The 27283-nt window shown below is 39.2% G+C and overlaps 6 protein-coding genes across 6 annotated transcripts; 5 read left to right on the top strand and 1 right to left on the bottom strand.

Moving 5' to 3' along the window:
* The first annotated feature begins 1606 nt into the window (after positions 1–1606).
* On the top strand, positions 1607–3820 carry LOC114732084 (60S ribosomal protein L4). The gene is made up of 2 exons (XM_028919385.1): positions 1607–2778; positions 3409–3820. Exons 1-2 carry the CDS (start codon positions 1675–1677, stop codon positions 3520–3522), a joined length of 1218 nt encoding a protein of 405 aa, XP_028775218.1. The 5' UTR covers positions 1607–1674; the 3' UTR covers positions 3523–3820.
* Positions 3821–3888: 68 nt separating this feature from the next.
* Positions 3889–6953, top strand: LOC114732059 (phenolic glucoside malonyltransferase 1-like). The gene is made up of 2 exons (XM_028919350.1): positions 3889–4010; positions 5588–6953. Exons 1-2 carry the CDS (start codon positions 3889–3891, stop codon positions 6951–6953), a joined length of 1488 nt encoding a protein of 495 aa, XP_028775183.1.
* A 1101-nt stretch (positions 6954–8054) lies between these two features.
* On the top strand, positions 8055–13387 carry LOC114732028 (probable LRR receptor-like serine/threonine-protein kinase At1g67720). Its single transcript, XM_028919300.1, has 15 exons — positions 8055–8125; positions 8717–9248; positions 9624–10129; positions 10255–10387; positions 10566–10637; positions 10724–10792; positions 10890–10961; positions 11072–11140; positions 11495–11663; positions 11707–11952; positions 12140–12272; positions 12341–12409; positions 12504–12660; positions 12780–12891; positions 12984–13387. Exons 1-15 carry the CDS (start codon positions 8119–8121, stop codon positions 13221–13223), a joined length of 2586 nt encoding a protein of 861 aa, XP_028775133.1. The 5' UTR covers positions 8055–8118; the 3' UTR covers positions 13224–13387.
* Positions 13388–13770: 383 nt separating this feature from the next.
* Positions 13771–16903, top strand: LOC114732054 (nuclear transcription factor Y subunit B-8). Its single transcript, XM_028919347.1, has 7 exons — positions 13771–13949; positions 14085–14312; positions 14419–14548; positions 14751–14756; positions 14865–14939; positions 15037–15087; positions 16502–16903. Exons 2-7 carry the CDS (start codon positions 14098–14100, stop codon positions 16538–16540), a joined length of 516 nt encoding a protein of 171 aa, XP_028775180.1. The 5' UTR covers positions 13771–13949; positions 14085–14097; the 3' UTR covers positions 16541–16903.
* Positions 16904–17731: 828 nt separating this feature from the next.
* Positions 17732–20253, top strand: LOC114732053 (pentatricopeptide repeat-containing protein At3g09650, chloroplastic). The gene has a single exon (XM_028919346.1). It carries the CDS (start codon positions 17826–17828, stop codon positions 20052–20054), a length of 2229 nt encoding a protein of 742 aa, XP_028775179.1. The 5' UTR covers positions 17732–17825; the 3' UTR covers positions 20055–20253.
* A 65-nt stretch (positions 20254–20318) lies between these two features.
* On the bottom strand, positions 20319–26659 carry LOC114732052 (probable DNA helicase MCM8). The gene is made up of 17 exons (XM_028919345.1): positions 26426–26659; positions 25840–25980; positions 25616–25733; positions 25278–25500; positions 24966–25129; positions 24504–24767; positions 24189–24284; positions 23854–24006; positions 23030–23100; positions 22790–22908; positions 22424–22553; positions 22218–22263; positions 21932–22115; positions 21627–21801; positions 21149–21319; positions 20952–21065; positions 20319–20681 (listed from the first exon to the last, which is right to left on the bottom strand). The coding sequence occupies exons 1-17, from the start codon at positions 26609–26611 to the stop codon at positions 20631–20633; spliced, it is 2406 nt and encodes an 801-aa protein (XP_028775178.1). The 5' UTR covers positions 26612–26659; the 3' UTR covers positions 20319–20630.
* Positions 26660–27283: the final 624 nt, after the last annotated feature.

The raw sequence follows: 27283 nt of genomic DNA on the forward strand, positions 1-27283 counted from the left end.
TTCTTCGCGTTCATTAGCTTTGTTAGTTTGAATCGAGCAGGCGTTTTATTATGAAGAGAGCTGTTGTCCTTTTCCCGATAACTACTGGCGATTCATTTACTTTGTTGTGCTTGTGATTTCATCACAGCAATCTTTTCCTCTTTAACCAAAAAAAAAAGGGAAAAAAAAACTATTCAAGTATTATAGCATTCTTCTCACTTGCCAGTCATTTGTATGGGCCACTATTCATCTTGGGCATGATTATGAGACGCGAAGAATGTTTGTTAGGCATGATGGAACTTTGTAAGGGAGATATTGAGAAACTCAGTGGAAACTGGACAGAATAATTGCTTGACAAGCGTTTCAATTATACCAGTTAACCTAATATTGAAAAAATAATAATATAATATTAAAGTAATGATAATATTATAATCTTTTAAATAATATAAAATAAAATGTTTCAGATAATACTTACAATATAATATAACAGGTTTATGAGTTAAAAAGTTAACTAAAAGTAAGAATTTAAACTGGGCGTAGCTAAATCTGTTTATTTTTGACCTCTGATGTCTTTGATTATTACGTAGCACATGCATATAGAAAATATTACGCTGGCTCTTTAACATAAAAATTAGTTGATTTAAAAAAGTTTGTTAAATTAATTATTTGTAATAAATACGTATTGTCTTTTCTAGAATATTCTTATTAATCATGTGTATTAGCTATAACTAACATTTAATAAAATATTTAACATGTACAACTATTATAAGAATTATTTTTAAAAAAATGGATAAGTGTGAAAAATAAAATGGATTGAGATTTTATATTCGGAAACAAATTAAAAGTCAAATTAACTCTTATATTAAGGACTAAAGATGGTATAACAGTAAAACATCACTTTCGTTGATTCATGACTCGTGTATTTAAGATTGTGAGATTCTCCCGTCAAAAATACAAAAGCGGTTAATTATAGCGTGCGCGGACGCATGATGAAATGAAATCCTAGCGAGTGGCAAGACCAAACCCCAATTGTCTTGCGCTTTTTTAATTCACCCTGTATTTTTTTTTAACTAAAGTATAGATATCATTCTATTGAAAACAATCATATTTAAAGCATTGTCAGACCCTAAATGTGGACATCTCTTCTAGAGAGGATTTGAATTTTGATTCGTCACATTGTGAGAGACTAACTCCTTTCGTTAGATCCAAACCCGTTGGTAATTCATCCTTTATTTAATAATCATCCGGTCCTTAATATAAGACCCATTTAACTAATTTGATTAGATTAAGGAAGTTAGGTAAGTTGGTTAATTCTAATAAAAATGACACATTTTTCCTAAAACACCATAATCATCTTTCTTAATACTCCTTTCCCTCTTCTATTTGATTATGGTTGAGGGAGTATCCGGGTAATTTAAAAAAAATTGATAAATATGAAAAATGGGTCTTATATTTAAGACTAAAACTAACTCAAAAATTGAGTCCTATATTAAGGATCGGAGGAGTAGTATTTAATAATCGGTTGTACTGGGCCCGATTTTGCCGAACGGGCACAGACCCAAAACTGAGTGGATACCCATTTCTAAGCTGCTGCATCCTTGAGTGCGTATAAACACGGAAAAACTCAGTTGAGTCTTCCCAAAACCCTAGTGTGCCATTTCTTCCTCGTCACTTCCCTTCCCCAACCCGCCACCAATGGCCGCAGCAGCTCGTCCCATCATCAGTGTACAAGCCCTTGAGGGCGATATGGCCACCGATGAAGCCCAGACAGTTCCGCTTCCCGATGTTATGAAGGCGGCGATTCGACCCGATATCGTTACCTTTGTCCACTCCAACGTCTCCAAGAACAGTCGGCAACCCTACGCTGTCAGCAAGCGCGCTGGTCACCAGACTTCTGCCGAATCATGGGGTACCGGTCGTGCAGTGTCCCGTATCCCCCGTGTCCCGGGTGGTGGTACCCACCGCGCCGGTCAGGCAGCTTTTGGTAATATGTGTCGTGGTGGACGCATGTTCGCTCCGACTAAGATTTGGCGCCGCTGGCACCGTAAGATCAATGTCATTCAGAAGAGATACGCTGTCGTTTCAGCCATTGCTGCCTCTGCAATTCCATCCCTCGTGATGGCCCGGGGGCACAGAATTGAGTCTGTTCCTGAAATGCCTCTAGTTGTCAGTGATTCTGCCGAAGGTGTTGAGAAAACTAAGGAAGCCATCAAAGTGCTCAAGAAGGTCGGTGCTTTTCCTGACGCTGAGAAGGCAAAGGACAGCCATGCAATCCGTCCTGGGAAGGGTAAAATGAGAAATCGTCGATACATCTCTCGCAAGGGTCCTCTGATTGTGTATGGAACTGAGGGCGCAAAGGCTGTGAAAGCTTTTAGAAATATTCCTGGAGTTGAGATCGTGAATGTGGAGAGATTGAACCTTCTTAAATTGGCTCCTGGTGGTCACCTTGGGAGGTTTGTTATTTGGACTAAGTCTGCTTTTGAGAAGCTCGATTCGATTTATGGATCATTCGACAAGCCATCAGAGAAGAAGAAAGGGTACCTTCTTCCTAGAGCTAAGATGGTTAATTCTGATTTGGCAAGGATCATCAACTCTGACGAGATTCAGTCCGTTGTGAGGCCCATCAAGAAAGAAGTCAAGCGGGCACCACTCAAGAAGAACCCGCTCAAGAATCTCAATGCTATGTTGAAACTGAATCCATATGCCAAAACCGCTAAGAGGATGTCACTTCTAGCTGAAGCGCAGCGTGTGAAAGCAAAGAAAGAAAAGCTTGATAACAAGAGGAAGTCTGTTTCCAAGGTGCGTTTTTCGATAAGAAATTCATTTTTGTGCAATTATCACTGTCGTATTGTTAAAGAGCATCCTCAGTTTTCATCTCCTGCGTATAATGATATTTATTTTGCTCAGAAGTTCACATGTTTAGCTTCAATCCTTATTCTCTGAGTTCAAATGTTTGCTTCAATCCTCATTCTGTAAGTAAGAGTTTGATTACATGTCTTATCCCAGACATTTGGTGTGACGTGAATAAGCTTATTTCACATCCAATTCATGTAATACAGTAATGGCAGCATGCACTGCTGCTAATATTCTTTTTTTTTTTTTAAGTGAAAGAATATTGTTATTTCGAACGGAAGTATCTGCAAGTTGTTTCATTTCTTGCATTTTAATTTGTGACTGTGTTGTGGTACAATCGACAATGTACCAGTCTGTTTTAGTTTGTCAGTGGAAAATGCTGAAGAATGAGGATAGTAAATGTGTATAGGTTCATATATATGTACGGAAGAGTAGAAATTAAGTAATAGCGTTGCCCTTGTTGATGTTGATAGTATGCATTTTGCCCCCACGTTTTAATTATATATATTGTTGCTTGTTACTCTATGCTTGAGATTGGAAATTGTTTTAATCTGGTTTCATTTGCATCATCATCAGGAGGAGGCTTCTGCTATAAAGGCTGCTGGAAAAGCTTGGTATCAAACCATGGTGTCTGATTCTGATTACACGGAATTTGAGAGCTTTTCTAAGTGGCTAGGTGTTTCCCAGTGAAGTAAATCGCAAATTTTGCCTTCTGTTTCGATTCTATTGCATCTCATTTGCATTTTTTGACAAGTTGATCATAGGTGGGAGGAAATTAGCTGGACGACGGGGGTATTATATTTATGTGCATTTTTTCCCTCCCACCACAGTTTACTTGCCGTTACTGGTTAGTTGAGAGAGTTTTTATAATTAGGACTGCATTTAAATACCTTGAGATCCAAGTTGTCGCCATACCGCATCTGCAAGTTAGACCATATGAAATTTTTTCGTTGAGTAATATCATCACCCCTTTTCCTTTGCCTATCAACATATTAATACACACAAAAATCCACAAACCAATTTTACCTTGTGACTCGTATTTGTCTCAATTCGAATATGTCCGTGCAATCTGCGTGGCAGCTTTGTTCATTGGAAATTGCTGCACTGAACTTGGGCAATCATATAGGGAAATGGAGACACCTTGTCTTTCGGGTAAATTTGCCCATATGGACTAAACGGTAACAATATTTGTCATTTAGAATCTCTACTTTGCATATTCTCGGCATTATAATTTCTGGTCAGTGCCTCCTACAAAACGACAGTGTTGCGTCCGCCCGAGAAGACGAGTTCTTACGATTTTCAGCTGTCTGACTGAAAGTTTGAGAGCAGTGAATGGAATGATGTATGAGAAAGGATATGTTTTTTTTTTTGGGGGGGGGGTGTCGAGCATTTTGAGCCACAGATTCATGGTGTGGGCTTGTTTCCCCACATATAATATATGTTTAATATGGATCGATTTAAGTCAGGAAGTCATAAATTTGCAGATCGAACAAGTTTGATCGTAGATTGGGGTTGAAATCTATTTAGACCTTATTTCTTCTCAATAATCAATGCTTATTGCTATATTAGACCTTGAGGACACTGCGTAAATGACACTATTTTCACACACCAAAGCTTCAAACTGTCTAGAAAGAACCCTTGCTTCTGTGCATTTTCTGGGGCCAAATTCCTTTGATTGAATTATTAAATCAAATGATGCTTGAAGGAATGTTTGAAAAAAATAATAATTTCGGGCCTTATATGGCCTTGAAATTGCATTTCACGAGTGTTTGGAAATCACCAATGGCAGATTCCCGCCATTGTTGACGTGAGCTGAAGAAGCAGCGGGCGACCGCGATCTCGTTATCTGCTCCCCCTGACCCCTCATTTTTTGTGTTTTTTCCTGTGCTGATTCACGATGGACATGGATGCTGAGTCATAATGTTTTTTGCCAACTAGGATGACTCAATGCTTACTTGAAAATGAATTATTGATGATAATAGGTAAAAATATAAATCGTCTAATGTTGACGGACTGGGTTTGACAGAAGTCAAAATTTTAAAGATTAAGTTTTAAGCGAGTAAAAATTTTATACTTGAGAGATTAAGTGAGTTGAAAAGATAAAGGATTAAAAGATTAATTTTCTCATTTATTTTTTATAAATAAATAATGTCTCATTTATTTTAATTTTCTCATTTATCATTGCATTTCATTATCAAAATAACAAAATAAAAATGAACAAGAAGTTTGTACAACTTTAGAAGTTTAAAAATATTTGTCACCAAATTAATTATTTGTCCCGCGCAGTAAAAATATCTTCTTTCACGTTTTCATTTCGAGGATCAAGATCACCTGAGTATGCAGTGGGAATTCTCGAAATACATGCCACCCCCTCAAGACTTTCGATGGAATGAGACGTTAGATACTTCGGGTCCGTTTGGATGAGCGATTGAAAAAGCAGCTTATAGGAAAAGTAGCTTATGGAGAAGTGAAGTTGGTAAAAGCTAAATTGGATAAGCTAAATTGTGTTTGGATTGGAGTTCAGAAAAGCTAATTTGCAGAAGTGAGATTGGTAAAAAGGTGTTTGGATTATAGTTGAGTAAAAGTGAGTTTGGTTATAAAATGACTAAAATTGGTATAAGTGTTAATAAATAATGAAATATGATAATAAAAAATGATTTGACATAATACAATGAAATTAAAATAATTTATTATGAAGAAGTCAAATTAATGAGTGAATTAAATTTTAAAATTTCAAAAAAATCATAACTAATAGCTCTCTGAAAATACACGAGCTCTGTAGAATAGCTCCGCCACCATCTTCACCAAAATCCTCTTTCTCTCTCACCTTCTTCGACTTGCTTTGGCTCAGATTTCATCCTGTCGAGCGTCTCTTCTTCTTCTCGGCTCCTCACTTAAACCCTTCTTTCTTCTTCGATTCCATCGTTCCAAAGCTCAAACTCTCCCTCTCTCTCACTCTGCAACACTTTCTTCCTCTCGCCGGTAGCATCGTTTGGCCCTCCGACTCGCCCAAACCCATCGTTCAATACACTCCCGGAGATGCCGTCTCTCTCACCATAGCTGTTTCTGATTCTGATTTCAACCATGTCTTAAACAAATCCCCTCGTGACGCCTCGCAATCTCGTGCTTTTGTTCCCATGTTGGATTCTTCTGATACATTTGCTTCGGCTATTTCTCTGCAAATCACTCTGTTTCCCAACGATGGATTTTGCATAGGAATCAGCGTACACCATGCTTGTTCAGATGGGAAATCATCGTCTATGTTCATGAAGGCCTGGGCTTATCTCTGTCGAACAGAAGCAGAGAACGATTCTTCTGGTTTGCTCCCTCAAGAACTACAACCATCCTTAGACAGGGAAGTTATAGTCGATCCATGTGGCATTGAAGGTGCATACATCAAAGGGTGGTCAGGTTTAGATCCAACTCAGAAGAAGCCAAGCTTGAAGATTTTGTCCGACATGTTCTCTCCGAAAGTGGAAGACTCAGCTCGAGCCACGTTCGAGCTCAAGCGTGGAGATTTAGACAAGATAAAGGAAAGGGTATTGCAGAAATGGGAAAATCACAAGGAGAAAGATGAAGGAGAAGATTCATCATTTTCAAAGCCTCAAACTTCATCAACCTTTGTGCTTACAGCTGCTTACGTATGGATCTGCTTCGCAAAAGCTAAGGAAAGGACCGAACAAAAGAAAACTAAAGTGTTCCTGGGTTTCGTAGTGGATTGCAGAACCAGGTTAGATCCTCCAATCTCTGAAAACTACTTCGGCAATTGTGTGATGTCTCATATGATAGAAACACAACCAGAAGACTTGACAGAAGATGGGGTTGTCATCGCTGCTAAGAAGATACACAGAAAGATAAGGAAAATACAGAAAGAGAAAGGAGCGCTTGATGGAGCAGAGACGTTGTTTTCTAACGTAGCGTTTTTAAAATTTCACGGTCACCAGCGACGGAGCTTCTCGGAGGCGACCACGGACGGACCTTCTTGTCGAGACGAGCAAAGACAGAGCAAGTGGGGGCTCGGGTTGAAGAAGCCGGACTCTGCTCACGGGGGAATAGGGAGAACGCACATGAATGGAGAGAAAAGTAAAAGGAATATATTCCTTTGTCAGAACGGTCCATAAGCCACTTCTCCATAATCCAGAAGCTCCCCCTCTCCAGCTTCTCCCAATCGCACGTTCAACGGGCTTAAAAATTCAGAAGCCCAATTGTTGTAAAGCTTAGCCAAACGGTCCCAATTTCTCACTGAGCTTATAAGTCATTATAAGCTACGTTTGGGCCAGCAAACGCTGACCCAAACAGGCACTTCATGATCGTTATCATGTTTCTACGTGAATAATCGGTAAGAAAGTCACAGTGTCTGACCTGACCTAATATGATAACTAGATCATGATGCATGATCCGTGTAAGAATAACTGTTTTCTCGCGGTTTAGATTAAATACAACATTTAGTTGCAACATCTTCTTTTCACCCAACATACAGTTTATTCATATTTCACTAGATATTTTATAAATGTGTATATATTACTCCTCCAGTCTTTAATATAGGACCCAATTGTTGAGGTAGTTTTAGTCCTAAATATAAGACCCATTTCTTATATTTATTAATCTTCTCTAAATTACCTCTATGGATACTCTCTCAACCATAATTAAGTAGAAGAGGAAGAATGAGTATTAAGTAAGATGATTATGGTATTTTAGGAAAAATATATCACATTTTTTTATAATTAACTAACTTACCTAACTTCCTTAATCTAATCAAATTAATTAAATGAGTCTTATATTAAGGACCGGAGGAGTACAATTATAAATAAAGATTTCTCGCAATACATGTCTCACAGTCTCACTTAATGATGGGTCTCCACTCTCCAATTTAGTATGTACACATTATCTATTTTAACATCTTAACATGCATTTCTCACTCAAGGAGCATTTTCACGCTCTCACAGAGTTCCACTTGTTTAACCTTCCAAGGTAATATATAATGTTTGATTATCAGTTTTATTTATTTTAAATTAAAAAATCATTGGATACCCACATGGGGGTTGTTATTCTTCGTTTATAAATAGTTACGCCCCAACTTCAGTTTTGTCATTATTTGTGGCTCTACTTGATTTCGGTTGGAGACGGAAGAACCGATTTCTCTGTTTAATTGCGTTTCTTTACGCCATTTTTAGTCTCTTGAAATTCTCAGTGTAGTTCTCAAGAGTAAACATGGCGATTAGAATTCACCTCCTACTGTTTCCCTCACTCGCACTGCTGCTTCTCTCGTGTTTCTCTTACGCACAGATGCCAGGTGCTTCTTCCTCCGTTTTCGCTGACTTGAAGTTCTAATCGGTTTCTCTTGTGGTTGAAGCATTTCTTCTCCTGCACCAATATCTGCATCGTGATGATAAGCTGTTTTCGTTGATCGTCGCCGGCCTACCATTCTCTTTTCTTGGCTCCTTTCTTGTTTACATTACTTCTTATTTCACTCGTCTTTGAATTTTATATCCCTTGTTTTGAGCTATGATGGGGCAATTTCAAGACTAAAGAACTCTTTTGCGATTCTTTCATTCTTTCTTGGGAAAGAGCGTTCAATGTCATGCAAGAAATGAATCCACCGACCATTCTGTTACATGCAAAACATAAAGATCCTGTTGATTTATTTTCTGCTCTATAAGCTTATACCTTCTTTTTCTTTTCTTCCATGTATAACTTAATGACGTTCAATATAAGCATATCCATTTGTCTCTAGTCTCAACTGCTCTGACTCAGAAACAAGTAATCTTCAGCATAACATTTACCGGATTTGAAATTTTCGCGAGACTCGCTTATTATAGATTATGATTGAATTTGCAATTAATTCACTCGCTTAATATGTGATAAACTATCTAATGTTAAGTAGGTTTCCTGAGTTTGGATTGCGGAGGTAAAGAAAATTTCACAGACGAACTTGGCCTGGAATGGATATCTGATGATAAACTCACTTACGGAGAAACAAGCGCAGTACAAGTGCCAAGCGGGACAGGAAAGCAATACGCGACGTTACGACACTTTCCCGCTGATTCCAGGAAATACTGCTACACGCTCAATGTTGTCAGGAGGACAAGATACCTACTGAGGGCATCATTCTTGTATGGGAATTTTGATAACAACAACGTTTATCCAGTATTTGACATTTACTTCGGGGCTACTTATTGGTCTACTGTCGTTATATCTGATGATAGTACTATAGAAACGCGAGAGCTTATATTTCTAGCTACAACATCTACTGTCAGTGTATGTTTATCAAACGCAACCACAGGACAGCCATTCATATCTACGCTTGAACTCCGGCAATTCAATGGTTCAATTTATAATACAGAGCATGAGGAACAGTTTTACCTTAGTGTATCTAGTAGAATAAATTTTGGAGCGGGGAGCGATGCTCCAATCAGGTACCTTAGCCCTTCCTTTCTTTTTATTGCTGACCTCCCTATCTCCTCTAAACAGTCCATTTTCTTTGGTACGTTCAAGTCCGTATATGTTTCGTTACTTGTGCATACAAATGTTAAAGCCAGAAATTCATTACATTTGCCAAACTACGATATTTTTTCTGTGTGATTATACACAGAAAAGCAAAGGATCTAGGAACTTCTTTAGGTTACTTCATCATCATAGTCCTCACACATGAATCAGATTTTTCTAATTATTTCCATAACAAAGAAAGAATTGCATATTATATCTTTCGGTATGCTATTTGCAGTTTTACTGACGCTCCATCTGGTTTTGAAGTAATTTCTTCTTACATTAGAAGTCTGTATTCCTATCAGGTATCCTGATGACTCTTTTGATAGAATTTGGGACTCAGATTCTATCAAAAGAGAAGATTATCTAGTTGATGTTTCGGATGGAACAGTGAAAGTTTCTACCAGAATGCCAATTCACATTGATGGAGATGAAATGCCACCAACTAAAGTGATGCAGACAGCTGTAGCGGGTGCAAATGGATCTCTATCCTACCAGTTGAACTTGGAAGGGTTCCCTGGATTTGGTTGGGCATGCATGTATTTTGCAGAGATTGAAAATTTGGCTTCAAATGAATCCAGAAAATTCACTGTAGCTTTCCCAGACCATCCTGAAGTCATTGCAGCTATTGTCAATATTGAAGAAAATGCTCACGGCAGATATCATCTTTATGAACTGGGATTTGCCAATTTATCCTTACCGCTTGTGTTATCTTTTAGATTAGACAAGACCTCTGATTCTTCCAGGGGCCCTCTCCTGAATGCTATGGAGATCAATAAGTATCTGAAGAAAAATGATGGCTCTCTAGATGGTAAGTCCCCTAATCAGGAAATTATTTTCACAAAGGGACTGTCCAATTTTGTTTCACTGACTCGCACCTGCATGAATAAGTAGTATGATCAGTTAAATATTTTTATTTTATTTGATGGATTGCAGGAGAAGTTATTTCCGGTTTGCTGTCACACTATTCTTCAGCAGATTGGGCACAAGAAGGAGGTGACCCATGTTTGCCAGTTCCATGGTCATGGGTCCGCTGTAGCTCAGATCCCAATCCAAGAATAATTTCAATGTAACATTATTTATTCCCTTTTAACGTTTTATTATGAGTTGTATGTAGATTTTTTCTCTTAGGTTGCCAACCAATCCCCTAGAGGTATAACAGACAAAAAGAACCTCCAGTTTGCATGCATGTAAATTGTAGTTCAATTGAACTGATGGCAGTTATTTCGTGTTCATCGTGGTGGCAGTTTGCTGTCTAATAAAAACCTGTCTGGGAATATTCCTTCTGAGATCAACAAATTGACTGGTTTGGTTGAAATGTAAGTTTTATCTTGCTTTCTATGTTTGGTCCTATCGAACATATTTTTGCGTTGGTCAGGAGCATGACAAGCTTTTGTGGATGCAGATGGCTTGGTGGAAATAAGTTAACTGGCCCAATTCCTGAGTTTACTGGATGCATGGACTTGAAGATCATGTACCGTCTGACAACTGCCTTTTTTTTTTTTTTGCCCCAGATAGAAAGCCATACTTTCTTACTTTTAGCAGGCTAACAGAGCCTTTGTCCCTTGCAGTCATCTAGAGAACAATCAATTGACGGGTGGTCTCCCTTCCTCTCTAGTTAGCCTACCAAATTTGAGGGAACTGTAAGCTAGTGGAGCTTATATGCCAGTTTTTAAAAAAGCTTTTATGTTTGTTTCTTTTAACAAAAACATTTATTCTGATAAAATCTTGATTATGCTTTTATCGGTTGCAGGTATGTGCAAAATAATATGTTATCTGGGACAGTGCCAGCCGGTCTTTCGAGCAGAGATATCATTTTGAAGTGAGCACAGAATTTTATTTGTTAAAAACAAAAACATAAGCATTCATCGCCGAATTATTAATATAATTATTCAGCAAAAGCGAAGGAACTAATTGGCAGATTCAATCTCAGGATAATTGCTATTATAGACGATTAAAGGAGTGTTTGGATAAGATCAAAACCATGGTTTCAGAAGTGCTTTTACGGTATACGAAGCAAATATGTGGAAGAGATTGCCTCGATTTATGAAAAGTGCTTATGAAAAGTGATTTTAAGGGCATCCAAACACCTCCTAAATTATGCAGAAGATATTTACGTACACATGATCGGATTTTGGAGCTTAATCTTCACAACAGCTATTTTATTTCTCAACAGCTCCTCCGGGAACATCAATCTTCATAAAGAAAGCAGAAAGAAGACCCACTTGTCCGCTATTATTGGTTCATCTGTTGGGGCTGGAATTCTAGTTGTAGTTGCCGTTGTAGGGGGCCTGTTTGGAATCTTCAAAGGAACCAGGGGAAATAATACGCGAGGTAGAAATCGGGCATAATTTATATATTTGTTTGTCCGGATTTTTTGAGGTATAGCGTAATTTATGCATGTTTCCACTCTTGACAGATATTAATGGTACTCAAGTGATTCCCGCCGCCGGAGAAGGTGCTCATCGCTTTGGCCGTTGTGAACTTGAAATTGCCACAAAAAACTTTAGGAGCAGAATTGGTTCTGGAGGCCGTGGAGACGTATTCTCGGGAAAACTGCATGATGGAACTGAGATTGCAGTTAAAGTTCTAGCCAATAATCCGGTTCAAGGAGAACGAGAGTTCCTCAGTGAGGTAACCTGCATTTAATAAGCCTCTTGGAGTATCATTCCCACGTTGGAGATCTCCCTGCATGCTCTGTTTTAATCATGTAGCTCCCTTTTTTATGGGAACAGATAACGGGAGCTATGAAATTTATCGTTTACGTTTTGATCAAGTCATTTTTATGTTTAACATTAAATTTCTGTTTGCGTTTATCCAGGTAGCCGTTCTTTCAGGGATACGTCACTCAAACTTGGTACGGCTTCTTGGGTATTGCCTTGAAGGAGGAGATAGAATGCTTGTTTACGAGTTAATGCAAAATGGAAGTCTGAGGGAACTACTTGATGATGCGGGTAAGCCCACTTTGATTTAAACGAAGTAGCGCAACGTCCATATGCTCAACTATGTTAACTTCTTTTAGGTCCATTACAACTTCGACGGAGTCTCAATTGGTGCAGGCGTCTTCGGATCGCAGAAGATGCTGCCAAAGGTTTGTGGAGCTATTTATGATTATGAACCACTTAAACTGAAAGTTTTGATTGCCATTTCTCTTGTTGAAAGCTTATTATTTGTATTTTCCTCAGGGATTGAGTATATTCACACAGGCCGTGCTCCTGTAGTTGTCCATGGAGACGTGAAAAGCGCTAATATTCTTCTTGACAACTGCATGAGAGCTAAGGTTTCAGGTGTTGTCCTTTCGAAACTTAGATCTGGTGGCACAGTAGAAGATACAGATCCTGAGTAAGGCCTCTGGCGAGCGAATCGTAGTCTCCCATTTTTAGTATTGTTGGACAGGGTTAATAACCATTTGGATCTTTCATGTAAATTAACACGACATCATCAAAACTTTTCTTAAACAGGTTCAGTACGCCGCATGAAGATGTTTATGGTTTTGGAGTAATTCTTCTGGAACTGATATCGGGTCAAGGAGCAGGCACTGGTGATGGGCGTCAAAACACAGTCGTGGACTGGGTGATTTTGATTTCTCCTAGAAATTTTAATAGTAAGTTGTTGAAGTTTTTTGGTTGAGCCAAGTTCTGAACTCGACTGGGTGTGTATGACAGGCGAAATCGCGCATTGGGACGCGAAGCATACAGGCTATTATGGATCCGTCACTAGGGGACCATTGCGACTTGAAATCCGTAGAGAGAATAGCAGTGGTGGCGATGAAGTGCGTGAAACCTCACGTGGTCGAGAGGCCATCTATTCCAACAGTTTTGAAGGAGATCCAACACGCAGTCTCTGTTGAGGAAAATAGGGCAAAGAGAAAATCCTGGGCTTTCGCTCGACGGACATCATTGTAAAGCCAGCACCCACTCCAGCACCTTGCAAAGAAAGCACGCTATCTTCTTCCTGCGAATGACATGTACCTTTCAACCAGTAGTACCTAACATGTCTGTATCGGCCCTCCCAGCACTCACCAGATTAAAGAATATACAAATTCAATAAATGTCTCCTTTCGTCCTTATCATCCAGTGCTCATGATATCTTTTATTTCTAGGGACTTTTGAATATATCAGTATACATTTTATCTAAACATAAATGGATATAAATACAAACATTCATAATTCATGAATAAAATAAAAAACGTACAAGTTGTCATTAGTTGATAATCTATAGATTTAAAGCAATAGAAAATCTTATACTCTAAAAACACAGATATAATTTATATAAAATATTTGTATTAAAGAAAGTGGGGGGAAAAACTTAACGATGTGGTAATTTGGTAATGCATGAGCGCCTAATAGGGCGGAAACCCTAAAAGCAACCGGGATGTCAAGTCCTCAACACGTGGTCGAATGAAACCACCAGCACTCAAGTGGCGGGGAGAGAGAGAGTTAAAAAGCGAGGAAGGAAGCAGAAACCCTTGTTTGTGGTCTAAGGCAAAACGGACGGTGCGGATAGGCCTCGCTCTCGCATCTCAATCGTCTCCACTCTCCTCTCTTCTCCAGCGTCCGATCGCTCTCCATTCTCACCGATCCTTGCCTCTTTAAACTCGCGCCAAATACGAATTCATTCCTTCCTCCCAGGTATCCTCCCCCTCTTCTTTCCCTTCGTGCCTAAACCCATCCTTGCCCTTCCCTACGTTTTCGCTTAGATCCGCATCTAGGGTTTCTCTTCACGCGATTTTACCATGTTTTTCTCTGATTCCCCTGTTGCTTTAGGGTTCCGGCGACGATGGCTGAAGCTCCGGCCAGTCCAGGCGGTGGCAGCCATGAGAGCGGTGAGCATAGCCCTCGCTCTAATGTCCGTGAGCAGGACAGGTTCCTTCCCATCGCCAACATCAGTCGAATTATGAAAAAGGCACTTCCTGCTAATGGGAAAATAGCCAAGGATGCTAAGGAGACTGTGCAGGAGTGTGTTTCAGAGTTCATCAGCTTTATCACTAGCGAGTATGTAATTTACTTTACTATACATGTACACCCTCTCCTCCAGTGTATAGAATGTCGTACGAGGCATTTTCTCCTGGCTTAATTATTTGGTGGTCATCTGATATAGGGCGAGTGATAAGTGTCAGAGAGAGAAGAGGAAGACGATTAATGGTGACGATTTGCTCTGGGCGATGGCAACTCTAGGTTTTGAGGATTATATTGATCCCCTGAAGATTTACCTGGCCAGATACAGAGAGGTAATTTATATTTACAGTGCCTCTTTAAATTCTGAGAAGCACGAAAATAGAGTGGGGGATAAAGTTCTGGCTTAATCTGTTATAAGTAACAAAAGAGTTGGGCATACGATCATCGTGTGATACTGCTGTCTTTGCTTTTTACTGATGGTATTATTTTCATGTTTGTTAATGATCTTCTCGGGGGCGATTTGGAATGTTGCAGATGGAGGTAAATATTAATCTATCTTCTACCGTTTGAGTATTATTTTCCCTCTCCGTATTGTTGGACTTTCGTATCTTGTTTTTTATTATGTGTTTTCTAATTATGGCATGCCAGGGTGATACCAAGAGTTCTGCAAAAGGCGGAGATGCATCGGCCAAGAAAGATGTTCAGCCAAGTCCTAATGCTCAGGTGGAATATACGTACATGCACTATGCTTTGGTTGCTGGACATTTATCTTAGACTGCAATAATATCTTATGTTGGCATTTTGTGTGTGAAATCGACAGCTTGCCCATCAAGGTTCTTTTCCCCAAGGTGTTAATTACGCAAATTCTCAGGTAATCCTTCTCTGCCCTACTCTCCTCTTTTCCGCAGCATCATTTTGATTAGTGGAGTTGAGAGTGCTCTGTTAAATCTTTACTCACGATATAATTATATGTATAATCTATATCTCCCTCGAGCGAGAAATTTAGTGCTGTGGGATACAATTTTTATTCGTGGACAAAGGATTTATAACTGATTGGTGCTAGATTCCCCGAAGAACTTTCTAGGATTGATCACTTTTTATTTGAATACGTGTTAATTAAGCTTAGTTAACGCATTGACTTTAGATAAGCTTCATATTGTAATTAATGCCTGATGACATTCTAGTCTCTGCAAGTGAGCTATCTTTAGTGGCTATATGGGATCTTTACTCCCTTGAAGTCGCCGGGGCTAAAATTGCCTGAACAACAGGTTGATATTTAAGTTCAATATGATCTATTGAAGTATTGATCCCCTTGCCTCTCCACTCTCTAAGCTTTGTTCAGTTGGTTTGTGTTTGGATATTTTTGTTGGTTGATTTATTTCTGGTTGAACACAGAATGAATGCGTCTAAAAGCAGTGCGTCATTGTTCATCTCTTCTCTCTTAATTGTACAAACAATGGAGCATGTTACCACTGTTCCAGCCCTTGATTACAAATTTGAGTAAATTACACCAATCTTCTAGCTGTGGCTAAATTAAACTTGATATCATCCTGTTTCCATTTTCTTTATCCTCCTAGCTTCTGATATATATTGCTACATCCTCCACGATGATTTATTTTTATTTTTTATTTTTATCACTTTTCGCACAAGATGTGTACTGTTACATTATTATCATTAAGGATAAAATGAGAGTCTTGGATCTTAACTCCTGATACAGTCACTATCTTGGCTAGACATTTTAATAAACTAGTAGCGTGCATCATACAAGACATGTGCACTGCCAAAACGAGAGGAACAAGGGACATTTGAAAGGAAATCATAGTGTGCAAAAAATTAAGTTTAACTGAAGATAATCAACGAGGAGGTCTTCGCAAAATATATTAAATGTCGAAGTAGATTAACGACTTCTTCAAACAAGAGGGGGGATAGAAGGCATAATTTGGACGAACTTTAAAGAGAAGTTAGTGTAATCTACTTCATTTTATTTATTTATTTATTATTTTTTTCTTATTGCTAAAACTTCAAATGGTTTGATTGTTGCTATTGGATTAGTCTATTGCTTCCTCTTGTTGGAAGTTCTAATTTGGCTTTTCCTCAAATGTATTGTTATTGAGACATTATCTAAATTGAGGTTGTGCTTTGTTAATTTCATTCTTTTCCCACGTAAATATTTTTTTTTGGATAAAATGTAAAAGTCGTTTTATTTTTGTAGCAAGATATGTGATTTACCTCGGTCATAAGTTGATAAGTATTTATCAAATCTGACTTGAGTATTTTTGCCACAGGCTCAACATATGATGGTTCCGACGCAGGGTCCGGAGTAGTCATTGTTAATCCGTCCATCCGTTGTCAGTGGAGTTTCCACTATTGAAAACGGAAAAATCTCCGATGTGTGATTTTAATTGCCAGTGGAGATTTATTTGGTGACTTCGTCTTTCTGAATGAATTTAATATTATGTGAATACTGACATTAGGAGATTGTGGTTCTCATGTCCAGATAATTTTTATTAAGGTTTGTATATTATCTTTGGAGCAGTTTCACTATTTCAAGTAGCTTTATTGTAAATCCTGGAACCATGCATGTTTGTCTGACTCCATTAGGAAGCCTTGGTATTATTAACTCAGGATTTTATGTAACAGATTGGAAAAATAATTTGCTATATTCTTTCCGTATCACATTGGATGAAGCTGGCGCCTGGCTTTCGTTTTCTATTTTCGTGTCCAGTCGTTGAAAATTTTGGAAGTCATTTTTTCTGAACGGTAGGTCGAAAGAGTAGACCAGAAACGTGATGGGAGGATGACATGCTCCAATTGTCTGAACATGCTTCTACGTTGAGATTTGATAATCGTGAGGCTAAAAAATTCTCAATAAAGAAAATGAATTCTTGGTGGATTTCAAATTAGTTTTAACTAGTTAGGAATCATGAGGCCAAAAATAAGTTTGAGAATCATATTTACATTTTTTGGGTCTGAATTGGTTAGTAGTCAAAGTTTTATTTGATTAATGATTGATAATTGATTGATTTTGGTCTCTAATTTTTAAAAATGTAATTATAAGTCCATAGTCTTTATTATTAAATTCTTGTATATGTAATAAAACATGTACCCACGGGAAAGCGAGGAGGGTCCGGGACGTTGGAGTTTCCGGTTTTTTGGATGACGAAGGTATGAATGAACGCCCAGGGAGATGGGAGTATGCCCTTTTGATGTTTACATTTACTGCTCTTTGATTTGAGATGATTCTTGCGCGTGAAAACTCTTCCTCCCATATGATGTTGAGGAAAAGTATGCCGTGCTAGTTGAACTGGTCAGTTTATAATTGTTCTCATTTTGCTTATATTTAATTTAGTTTGTTGTTTAACGTTATTACAAGTAAATGGTTTTAAAAAAAAAACGTTATTACAGGGTGATCTCGTCAATTTTGTGGTTGAAGATTTTAGATTTTTATTTGCGATGTATCACCTGAAAGGCTGCAGGCTTCATTAGAAAACTACAGGCGGAATACCAAAAACGTAGTACGTTCCCTTTCCATAAATAAAGCTGCTCGGCTCTTATCCACTGCCAATCGTGTGGGCAATCCCTCCCATCCCTTCACTTCATGAAGTAGTCATGAATGCTGCCCTGCTCCCACCTTCCTTGCCATCTATCTTCTCTTCTTCAGTCTCTAACCCATACCCTCTTCACTGCGCTTCTCCTCCTTTCAATCTCGCCGCCGCCTCCTCCCCTTCCAGACCCGCTCGCTCCTCTCTCGTTGGCGGGGCTGCCAACTACGCCGACCCATCAGACCTGTCTCTGATTTCCACCTCTTCTGACCCGACGGTCGAAGCCCTAGATCAGAAACTGCTCACACTCCTTCGCCAAAGGAAAACTGAAGAGGCCTGGACTGCCTACACCAACAGCGCCCACCTTCCTAGCCCCGCTTGCCTCAGCCGTCTAGTTTCTCAATTATCCTTCCAAAATACCCGCTCGGGTCTCACGCGCGCCCAGTCCATAGTCACGCGCCTCCGTCATGAGCGACAGCTCCACCGCTTGGATGCCAATTGCCTCGGCCTGCTGGCCGTGGCCGCTACCAAGGCCGGCTACACGTCTTACGCCACGTCAATCGTCAAGTCCATGCTTCGCTCTGGCTATCTTCCCCACGTGAAGGCCTGGAGCGCTGTCGTCAGTGGCCTTGCTTCTTCTGGCGACGAAGGTCCTGCGGAAGCTCTCAGGTTGTTCAAAGCGGTCACTCGGCGTGTACGAAAATTCAATGACCTTCAAATAGTTTCTAACTCGCGTCCTGATACTGTTGCATTTAACGCCGCGTTAAATGCCTGTGCGAACTTGGGTGATAGCGAGAAGTTCTTGCAAGTGTTTGATGAAATGCCCCACCATGGTGTTGAACCTGATGCCTTGACTTATAATGTCATGATAAAGCTATGTTGTAAAACTGATAGAAAAGACCTGCTTGTTTTTGTGTTGGAGAGGATCTTAGAAGTGGGAATACCTCCATGCATGACTACTTTGCATTCCCTAGTTGCAGCTTATGTTGGCTTTGGTGACTTGAAGACAGCAGAGAAGTTGGTTCAAGCAATGAGGGAACAGAGAACGGATCTTTGCAAGATACTAAGGGCGTCCAATTCAGAAAATTTGGTTGAAAATGATGAATCCGTTTTCAAGAAGTTGCTTCCAAATTTGACAAACCAGAGTGACAATGAACAGCCATTGCTGCCAAAAGTATATGCTCCCAACTCCAGAATTTACACCACTCTAATGAAAGGCTACATGCAGGCAGGTCGTGTGAGTGATACGGTGAGAATGCTCGAGGCAATGCGCTGTCAAGATGATCGTTCCAGTCATCCCGATCATGTATCATACACCACTGTGGTTTCAGCACTTGTGAAGGCAGGTTCAATGGACAGGGCTCGTCAAATCCTTGCTGAAATGACGAGAATTGGCGTGAATCCAAATGTGATTACGTACAATATTCTGCTTAAGGGTTATTGTATGCAGCTGCAGATAGATCAGGCAAGGGAGCTACTTAAGGATATGGTTGATGATGCAGGGATACAGCCTGATGTGGTTTCCTACAACATTCTGATTGATGGATGTATATTAGTTGACGACAGTGCTGGGGCTCTTGCCTTTTTTAATGAGATGAGAGCAAAAGGAATAGCTCCCACGAAGGTTAGTTACACTACTTTGATGAAAGCTTTTGCCTTGTCGGGTCAACCAAAGCTGGCTCACAGGGTTTTTGATGAGATGCTCAATGATCCGCGGGTGAAGGCTGATAGGGTCGCCTGGAATATGTTGGTGGAAGGATATTGCAGGTTAGGGTTGATTGAAGAAGCAAAGAAAATAATTGAAAAGATGAAGGAGAATGGATTATATCCTGACGTGGCTACCTATGGCAGTCTTGCCAATGGAATAGCGCTAGCGAGAAGACCAGGAGAGGCACTTCTACTTTGGAATGAAGTAAAAGAGAGGTGTAGGGTTGACAAGGAAGGAGGCAAATCTGATTCATCTATTGCGCCGCCACTCAAACCAGATGAAGGGCTTTTAGATACTTTGGCTGATATCTGCGTGAGGGCTGCCTTCTTTAGGAAGGCCTTGGAAATAGTGGCTTGCATGGAAGAACATGGGATACCTCCCAACAAGACCAAGTTTACTAGAATCTATGTGGAAATGCATTCAAGAATGTTCACAAGTAAGCATGCTTCGAAGGCAAGACAGGACAGAAGGATGGAGAGGAAAAGAGCAGCTGAGGCTTTCAAGTTTTGGTTGGGATTGCCCAATTCTTATTATGGAAGTGAGTGGCGTTTAGAACCTATTGATGGATATGATTCTGATTTGGTTTAGTGATTTAGTCACTAGCAGCGTATCTTTCTTTCTTTCTTTCTTTTTTCTTAGTAAAAAAACTCATTGGTATATCCGCTTATGGAACTGAACACCAATGTTAGTATAGAAAAGTATGACACTGTCACAAGAAAAAACTGTATATGGCAGTACATACCAATATCAATGTTTATAAAAGGAAAAAAATAATAGTTATATTACATATAGAAAAGCTGGCTTCTTTTATCTATTGTACTCTTGTTGGTTAAAGTCAGTCTCAAGAAGGGAAAAAGAACAGAACAAAAAGGTCAAGCTTGATGCCAATGTAGACGTTTGCATGTTAGGTCTTACGTTTGTCCGTCTTAACGAAGGCTCAGCGGCTATATGTAGTTACAATAGTCTCAGTTGAATGCCCCACTTGCGCAGTTCATCACGAGTCGCTAATCGACTCAAGTACAGGTTTCCGTACTCTTGGATCAGTTTCATCCTATACAGCACGTAAAAGCATAGGGGCTCAGTTATAAGCGCATCACATTCCACGGCAGACTCCATAATATTCAGCATGTGGGAAAATGGGCATCGCCTAGCCTGTCTAGCCGGTTAGCTCTTTGCCCTAGATGATTGGCTTCGCGTATACGAGGAGGATAACACCTGCACAAGTCCAAGGATTCCTGGTTACTACACTTGGCGACATGTCATAACGTAATGAATGGCTAAATGCTATAAGTGGGTTGTCAACATGATATTAACCTATCCCTACTTAAAGACTAGAATTGTGAGATAACGTCTTCAAGCCCAGCAATATTATGATGATGAACTCCAATCCAAGCAGGTATTGCTGGTGAATACATATTTGGATTGAGGCTTTATATTCAAGTATAAATATCCAGCTGTGCAGAAAAATTCACGACGGAACCGTACCTGGTATGTCTTTGGACCCTTTTTGAGTAGATAACCAACGCTGTTTAAATTATCGATGAAAGTGTCAATATCAGGCACTTGTAGGCCAATTCTATCCGCCAGACTATATATTTCCTGGAAAGGGGACGCATACATCTCTCAGTTAAAAAGCAAAAAACACGAATTACCCCCCGGGGGGGTGGGGAAGGAGTACATACAGATATTGAAAAGCAATCTTTCTGCTGTAATTCTGATTGTTTGTTGAGGGCACTTAGGAAGCGTTTCGCCTCTTTCTGTTGACTCATCCCCCCACTTCGTCCAAAATCCACAAATCCATGCTCATCTACGTATTTATCATACAGGGATTCCTTCATTATTTCAACTACGTCCTGCAAACACGACCTTGTCATCAGAAGATTGATTCGAGAGAATTTATGACAAAAAACTTGGCAATTCTCAAATTTTTACCCCTGAAGAAACAATCGTCAATACACTTGTCTTGCTAACCGAAACTTCTATATGATCATTAATGCATACTATGAAGATAGGGGAACAAAACGACAATTAACCTTTTAACTTGTTTCTCTGAAGGCATTTTTACGTCAGCATTGATCTATATAACCCTTAAACTTGCATCGTAATCAAACTAGGACCGATGCAACTGGATTATTCAATCCAATCCCAACTAGAACTAACCATGGCATCCTGGGCCGTTATTTCTTCCCTCAAGTCTAGCCGAGCCCGAGCTTCAGCCAGCCTCACGAGGCTTTCAAGTTGCCTTGCCGTTATCGGTGTACCATCAGCTGAAGTATTATGATCTCTCAGCTTAAGGTAAAACTTTTGTAGGATTTCTGCTGCGGGCTTGGACATCCTGATTAAGTGGAAGAGACGAATCAATTGGTATCTTAGATTCTGCCTGAGGTGAAATTACATTTAAAATCTTATAATCTGCCAAGGGACAATTTCCGCTGGAATCAATAGATACAGTTGACAGACATAACCTGGGGAAGACAAAACTCCTCGCATAAGCAATGTATTTTCGAAGAAGTTGTGTAGGCAATGGTACAAAACCACTATCTCGTTGTGGGTCAAGTCTCAACTTTGAAACTAAAGAACCAGATCTAACCCCCAAATCGATGCTTTCAGCATTCTGTGGTGCCGTAATTCTTGAATCAGAAGGTAAATCTGGCCAAAATCAACAGTCTCCATAAGTAAAGCAAAACAAACCATTAAGTTGGATACTCTAGCAAACACAAAAATTCATGCTAGAGGAAGTAAAGAGGTAACCTCTACGTTGCTTTTTGACTGCTAGTTGTCCATTACCAGCATGAAGCTGCAGGATACATTCGAACCATTCATCTTCGGAGACAACAGAATGACGTACAAACAGAGACACAGAGTTGCCATTGCCATCCACCATGGATGAGATATGAACATGGTGTGATTTGCTTACCAGCAGCACCGTTTAAAAGTGACAAGGCAGGATAACTTACTGACATGATGTGCTCCGAGACTCGCTTGTCCAGAAGTTCATCAGGTTTGTCCAGCAGTATGAAAACTAAATCAAATCGGGACAGCAGAGCGGCACTCATTTTCAAGTTTTCATTCACAGTCTTCGCGCGGCTGCAACAGAAAGAAACATTTTAGCTGCTTTAATATAAAAATCGCGTAGCTTCTGCAGAATCTATTGGAAGAAACATTTTCTTTGGGTATTAAATGATATCTGTTTCATTAAAATAGAGCAAAAGGCGAGGAATATTATTCATTTTTATCAAATTTGTGACTGTTTTTTGTGATAATCTAAGGCGGAATATCTAGCTAAGAACAGTCTGCTGACAAAATAGTGGGAGGAAAATTACTTATAATGACCACCGACTGGATTTGCTGCCGCTAAGACAGAAGTTCGAGCTGATAAACTTGCCACCAATCCTGCCTTTGCAATAGAGACACACTGTTGTTCCATGGCCTCCAGTAGAGCCTGTATTATTGCCATGAGTAAAGGCTTAAGTTCAAAATCGCAATTCAAGTTACTGGAAATTGATCCTTTCGCCGGGGGAAGAATTACTAGAAATTGATCGCCAGGCAACCAGAGGACAAACCTGATGTTCGGCTGACATTTTATCGAACTCATCAATGCAACACAATCCACTGTCAGCCAACACCATAGCCCCTAAGAACAATATCAATAAAAAAAGGCGAAGTTAAGAACTATATTTTATAGAAACCATACAGAAGCTGCTAGACCCAATTCAATGGATAAGAGAAAGAAGAATCCAAAAGAAGAGGATAGGAGTTCCTTTTTGGACAACCAGAGAAGGAAAAACAAAACGTTAGTGATAACAGAAAACATTGGAACTCTATAAATATAATCTTATTAAATAGCATGTATCTTCAACTAGAGACGAGCCTCAGATAAACAAGGGCACCGTTTTTTCCATTTATCGTAAAAACAACTCAGCACTGGTCCAGCATGTGATTTGATAATTTAAGCTTATGAATTATTGAACATACACTTTGAAACAAGAGTTCGTACTGAAGCCATGAAAACAATCGTTCTGTTATTTTTAATTTTTGGTCTTTGTTCGTCAAGTTAGGATCTAGGAAGCATGCATCATAATCACGCTAAAAGCCAGACAAAAATAATTTTATAAGAGCTCATAGCCGTCCGATGTGACCTCCATTCAAACTAAAACATCGATTATACAGCAGCAGGCATTATTTCTGGTATAGAGCCTAGAGAAGATCAGAATATCTATGAAATAGTAAACAACTAAAGTTAAAATAACATTATTTAATATAAAATTTTCGAAAACAGTGCTATCAACCATGACCGACCACAAATAACCCTCAAATTCTAGAATTTGTTCACAAAGAACCAGAAAATAAGGGTCTGGTTAAGTAGAACTGAAGGAAGAACGCATACCGGCCTCAAAAGCATAGTCACTCGTCATAGGATCCTTTACTACAGCTACTGTGAGGCCGGCTTTAGTTGTCGCATTACCACAGACATAGATGCCTCGCGGAGAAACAGCGGCTGCTGCTTGTAGCAATTGGCTCTTGCCTAGTCCAGGATCACCTAGAAAATGAAATTAAATGATACAAGCTGGTCATTTCATCTCCACCACTTGTAATCACTCCACCATAATTCCTTTAACTAGTGAAGAAAAAATGATCATAAAAAATAATTCCACTTCGTCAGATAAACAAGATTCCGAGGTTTGACTTCGTTTAAAGATAAGGAAAAGACATTGAGCATACCGACAATTATGACATGAATGTCTCCCCTTACAGGAACCTTATTCTGATCCATAGAATGTTTTCGCACACCCCCAAATAATGCCAGCGTAATCCCAGCTGTAAAAATTGAAGCAAATTAGCACTATTTCACCATTCCATATAATTGATTTCAGAACTCATGCTTGAGGAGGATCATTTATGCACCTGAGGAAGCAAGTAGTCAGAATTTAGCAACATTATAACCAATGGACTTACAGGTAAAAAAATTGCACACCTAGCTTACTGCCATCCAAAAGCATGACATTTTCAGCCATTGGATGGGCAACATAGGCATACCTTTAACAAGCTCATGCCCATAGATAGATGGGCATATAGATTGAAGAATTTGCCGAAACAAATCTGAGCCATGCTCCATCGAAAATTTCACAATAAACTCTAAATCCCTGGAAGAAAATGAAAACAAATCAAGCAGCTCAGCCGGTCTTGCTTTGGGATTAGTGTCTTGCAAATCCTCATTTGTAGACTGTGACTTGGAATTTTGCACGGAAACAGCTTCGAGATACAAATAGTAAAATCCCTGGCTTCTGTTCTTCGACTTTCCTACATAAATACCAACAAGCTGCATAAGATGTGACCAAATTCAATATGTCTCAGTGAACATCAAAAAATAAAGGAGAGAAAAGAGAACATGGTTATCTTTGCTCAAAAACCTAGGTTGCTTTCATTTCAATATACATGTAAAAGGTTGATACCTGATACAGAGTACCATATGCAAAGGGAGAAAATTGCGTTGCGTACCTCCACCAATATCCATGTAAGTGTTAATTCCCCTTATTATTCCAGTGACAGTCAACACATCTCCAGGTATGCATGTATCAACGAGGTCTTGGATGAGCTCACATTCCACTGTCCGAGGAACTCGTCCTTCTTCATGGTCTTCGGGTTTTAGGAGTTCCTGCAACCTGGTGCAGCACGAAGTCATACGGCAAAGGACAAAAACCCACATATATATTAGGATTTTAAGAACCTGAACTCCCGCAGCAAAAGTGTAAAAGATTGAAAAAGACTTGCGCAAAAGAACAAAAGTTAGCGAGAAAGTACAAAGCCCACCTTATTTTTTGAAAATCTATAGCTTGAGCTGTAGATCGTAATGGGTTAAATATTTTGCTCTTGCAGCCATTCAAATTGCAAATTGATGGTGGTGAAAATTTTCCATCAGGAAAGATACGCCTAATTCTTTGTTTGCACTTTCCGCATTCAAAACTCATATCCATCACAAGAGGCCTGACAGTGCTGGCCTTCACAACAGTACCACGCACTGAGACAAGTTTGTCTGTCGAGACAACAAATGTTATACTCTGTCTTTTTTCTTTAGCCATAAGAAAGCTTAATCCTAGCAAATATGGAAAACAAAGTAACATGCTACTACAAGGGGTACTAAGAGATACCAATATATACTGCTTTTAAGTTTTTCAGAGCAATCATAGTTTCAGGACAGTTATGCAGTCGGATGTCTACTTTTGCACCATCCTCAAGTTGGTCACTCTCCCATATGGCACTAAGAACCTGTTTCCAGTATTGAGCAAATTATGCCTTGGCCTACACATGATATACACCTTTTTATGCAACAACAGAAGAGACCGAAGCAAATGCCACCGTATAGTCACCATACCTTATGAACTGCAGCGCTCATGCACAAGAGAGCGATTTTAGGTTTCTCCTCTAACATTTTATAGAATTCCTCAATATGGCATATATTTTGAAACTGCTGGAAGTCAAGTGATAAGGCAAAGCTGCCATGATGATTTTTAACCTGTTAACAACATATTAAAAATCGTCCCCCAGGAACGCCATATGAAATATTCAATGTCACTACACATCCAAAGGTGTTCAGAAAGCATGGAACTAACCATTCAAAGTTGCCAGATTGCAAAATCATTTTTATCAGCAACTTGAAAGAGTCTTGGTTTCTATTTTCAGGTTACCACTTAATACAAATAATAACGAAGTTCATGCAATTATAAATGGACCAAATGGTTAGACCTTGGTTGCTCATAAACTATGGGCAGAATGAGTGTTCGTTATGTATAAGCTATTGTCTATGAGTTAAATACTAACGACTCCAGATAATCCACCGAAAAACATTTACGAAGTTATAGGGGAAAATCCATCACTGTAAATTCTCAAAATATGTGAGAAACGGGAGGAGGGAAAAAATAAAGAAAAAAGGAAGATTAACAGAAGGGGGTGAGCATTACCTGGGAAGTTAGGTTTTTGCCCGATGGAGAAGAAAAGAAAGAGATGAGAGCAGACATGAGGTCGAGCCAGCTTTGTTCGACTGTGAAAAGCTGCTGAGGAAAATAAATGCCCACTACATCCATGAACCCACTTGGATCCAAGGAGCCATATCCAACAATGTTTCTCTCTAACGGAGTTCCGTACATCCCGATTCCCTCCGATACCTAGCCGTTCCCGTTCCCGCGGCTTCTTCCTTCCACAGGTTTTGGCGGGAGTCTCTTCTTCTTCACTCGCGAATGCGTTTACATATCAGCAATGTGACCAGAAATTAAAATAAAAATAAATTAGATACGTGTTGCGGAACATTGAAGAGTGAAGACATAATATTTCTTACATAAAATAATTTATTAGATATTTATATTAAATATATTAACTGTAATTCACCTGCTTTAGGGACCTAGTTCCAAATAAAAATTATTGACGGAATGAAATTACTTGTAAAATATTTTTTGAATAAATTTTTAACTGAAGTGATAACGGCATAGCTATAATTGTGTCATTGCCCACAAGAATTATAGAGGCGAGTTCAGTGGCCGAAATACTATTCTTCCACGAGTAGTGAGGTCAAATGTGATTGGTTAGTTCTAACTAATTTAAATATAATTTCATTTACTATTTAGAATTAATTACAGTAATTAGTACTACACCGGTCTCAATAAAATTGAGAGAATAACAGACAAAAAAAACTAAAAATTACAAATCCCAAATCTGATTTAGTAATACAACTTTATTTAGTGTTAACAAGTCTGAATTTGTAAATAACAATAAATTTCTATTGACATTTCTTATTTGCTATTTACAAAATTTCATTTTTTTTT

The sequence above is a fragment of the Neltuma alba genome, unplaced genomic scaffold, assembly GCF_004799145.2.
Source record: "Neltuma alba isolate B1F8T4 unplaced genomic scaffold, ASM479914v2 tig00012871_pilon, whole genome shotgun sequence".
Classification (NCBI taxonomy): Eukaryota; Viridiplantae; Streptophyta; class Magnoliopsida; order Fabales; family Fabaceae; genus Neltuma; species Neltuma alba.

Bases quoted from the DNA above. Each gene is read 5' to 3' on its own strand.
- LOC114732053 (XM_028919346.1), top strand. From the start codon at position 17,826: ATGAATGCTGCCCTGCTCCCACCTTCCTTGCCATCTATCTTCTCTTCT.
- LOC114732059 (XM_028919350.1), top strand. From the start codon at position 3,889: ATGTCCGTGCAATCTGCGTGGCAGCTTTGTTCATTGGAAATTGCTGCA. The intron at 4,011-5,587 runs GTAACAATATTT...CATAACTAATAG, and splicing joins TTGCCCATATGGACTAAACG to CTCTCTGAAAATACACGAGC.
- LOC114732052 (XM_028919345.1), bottom strand. From the start codon at position 26,611: ATGTACGGAACTCCGTTAGAGAGAAACATTGTTGGATATGGCTCCTTG. The intron at 25,734-25,839 runs GTATGGTGACTA...TACTGGAAACAG, and splicing joins TGAGCGCTGCAGTTCATAAG to GTTCTTAGTGCCATATGGGA. The intron at 21,802-21,931 runs GTTATGTCTGTC...CCACTTAATCAG, and splicing joins AGGAGTTTTGTCTTCCCCAG to GATGTCCAAGCCCGCAGCAG.
- LOC114732084 (XM_028919385.1), top strand. From the start codon at position 1,675: ATGGCCGCAGCAGCTCGTCCCATCATCAGTGTACAAGCCCTTGAGGGC. The intron at 2,779-3,408 runs GTGCGTTTTTCG...CATCATCATCAG, and splicing joins AGAGGAAGTCTGTTTCCAAG to GAGGAGGCTTCTGCTATAAA.
- LOC114732028 (XM_028919300.1), top strand. The intron at 10,793-10,889 runs GTACCGTCTGAC...TGTCCCTTGCAG, and splicing joins TGCATGGACTTGAAGATCAT to TCATCTAGAGAACAATCAAT. The intron at 12,273-12,340 runs GTAAGCCCACTT...AACTTCTTTTAG, and splicing joins GGAACTACTTGATGATGCGG to GTCCATTACAACTTCGACGG.
- LOC114732054 (XM_028919347.1), top strand. From the start codon at position 14,098: ATGGCTGAAGCTCCGGCCAGTCCAGGCGGTGGCAGCCATGAGAGCGGT. The intron at 14,313-14,418 runs GTATGTAATTTA...CATCTGATATAG, and splicing joins ATCAGCTTTATCACTAGCGA to GGCGAGTGATAAGTGTCAGA. The intron at 15,088-16,501 runs GTAATCCTTCTC...TTTTTGCCACAG, and splicing joins TTAATTACGCAAATTCTCAG to GCTCAACATATGATGGTTCC.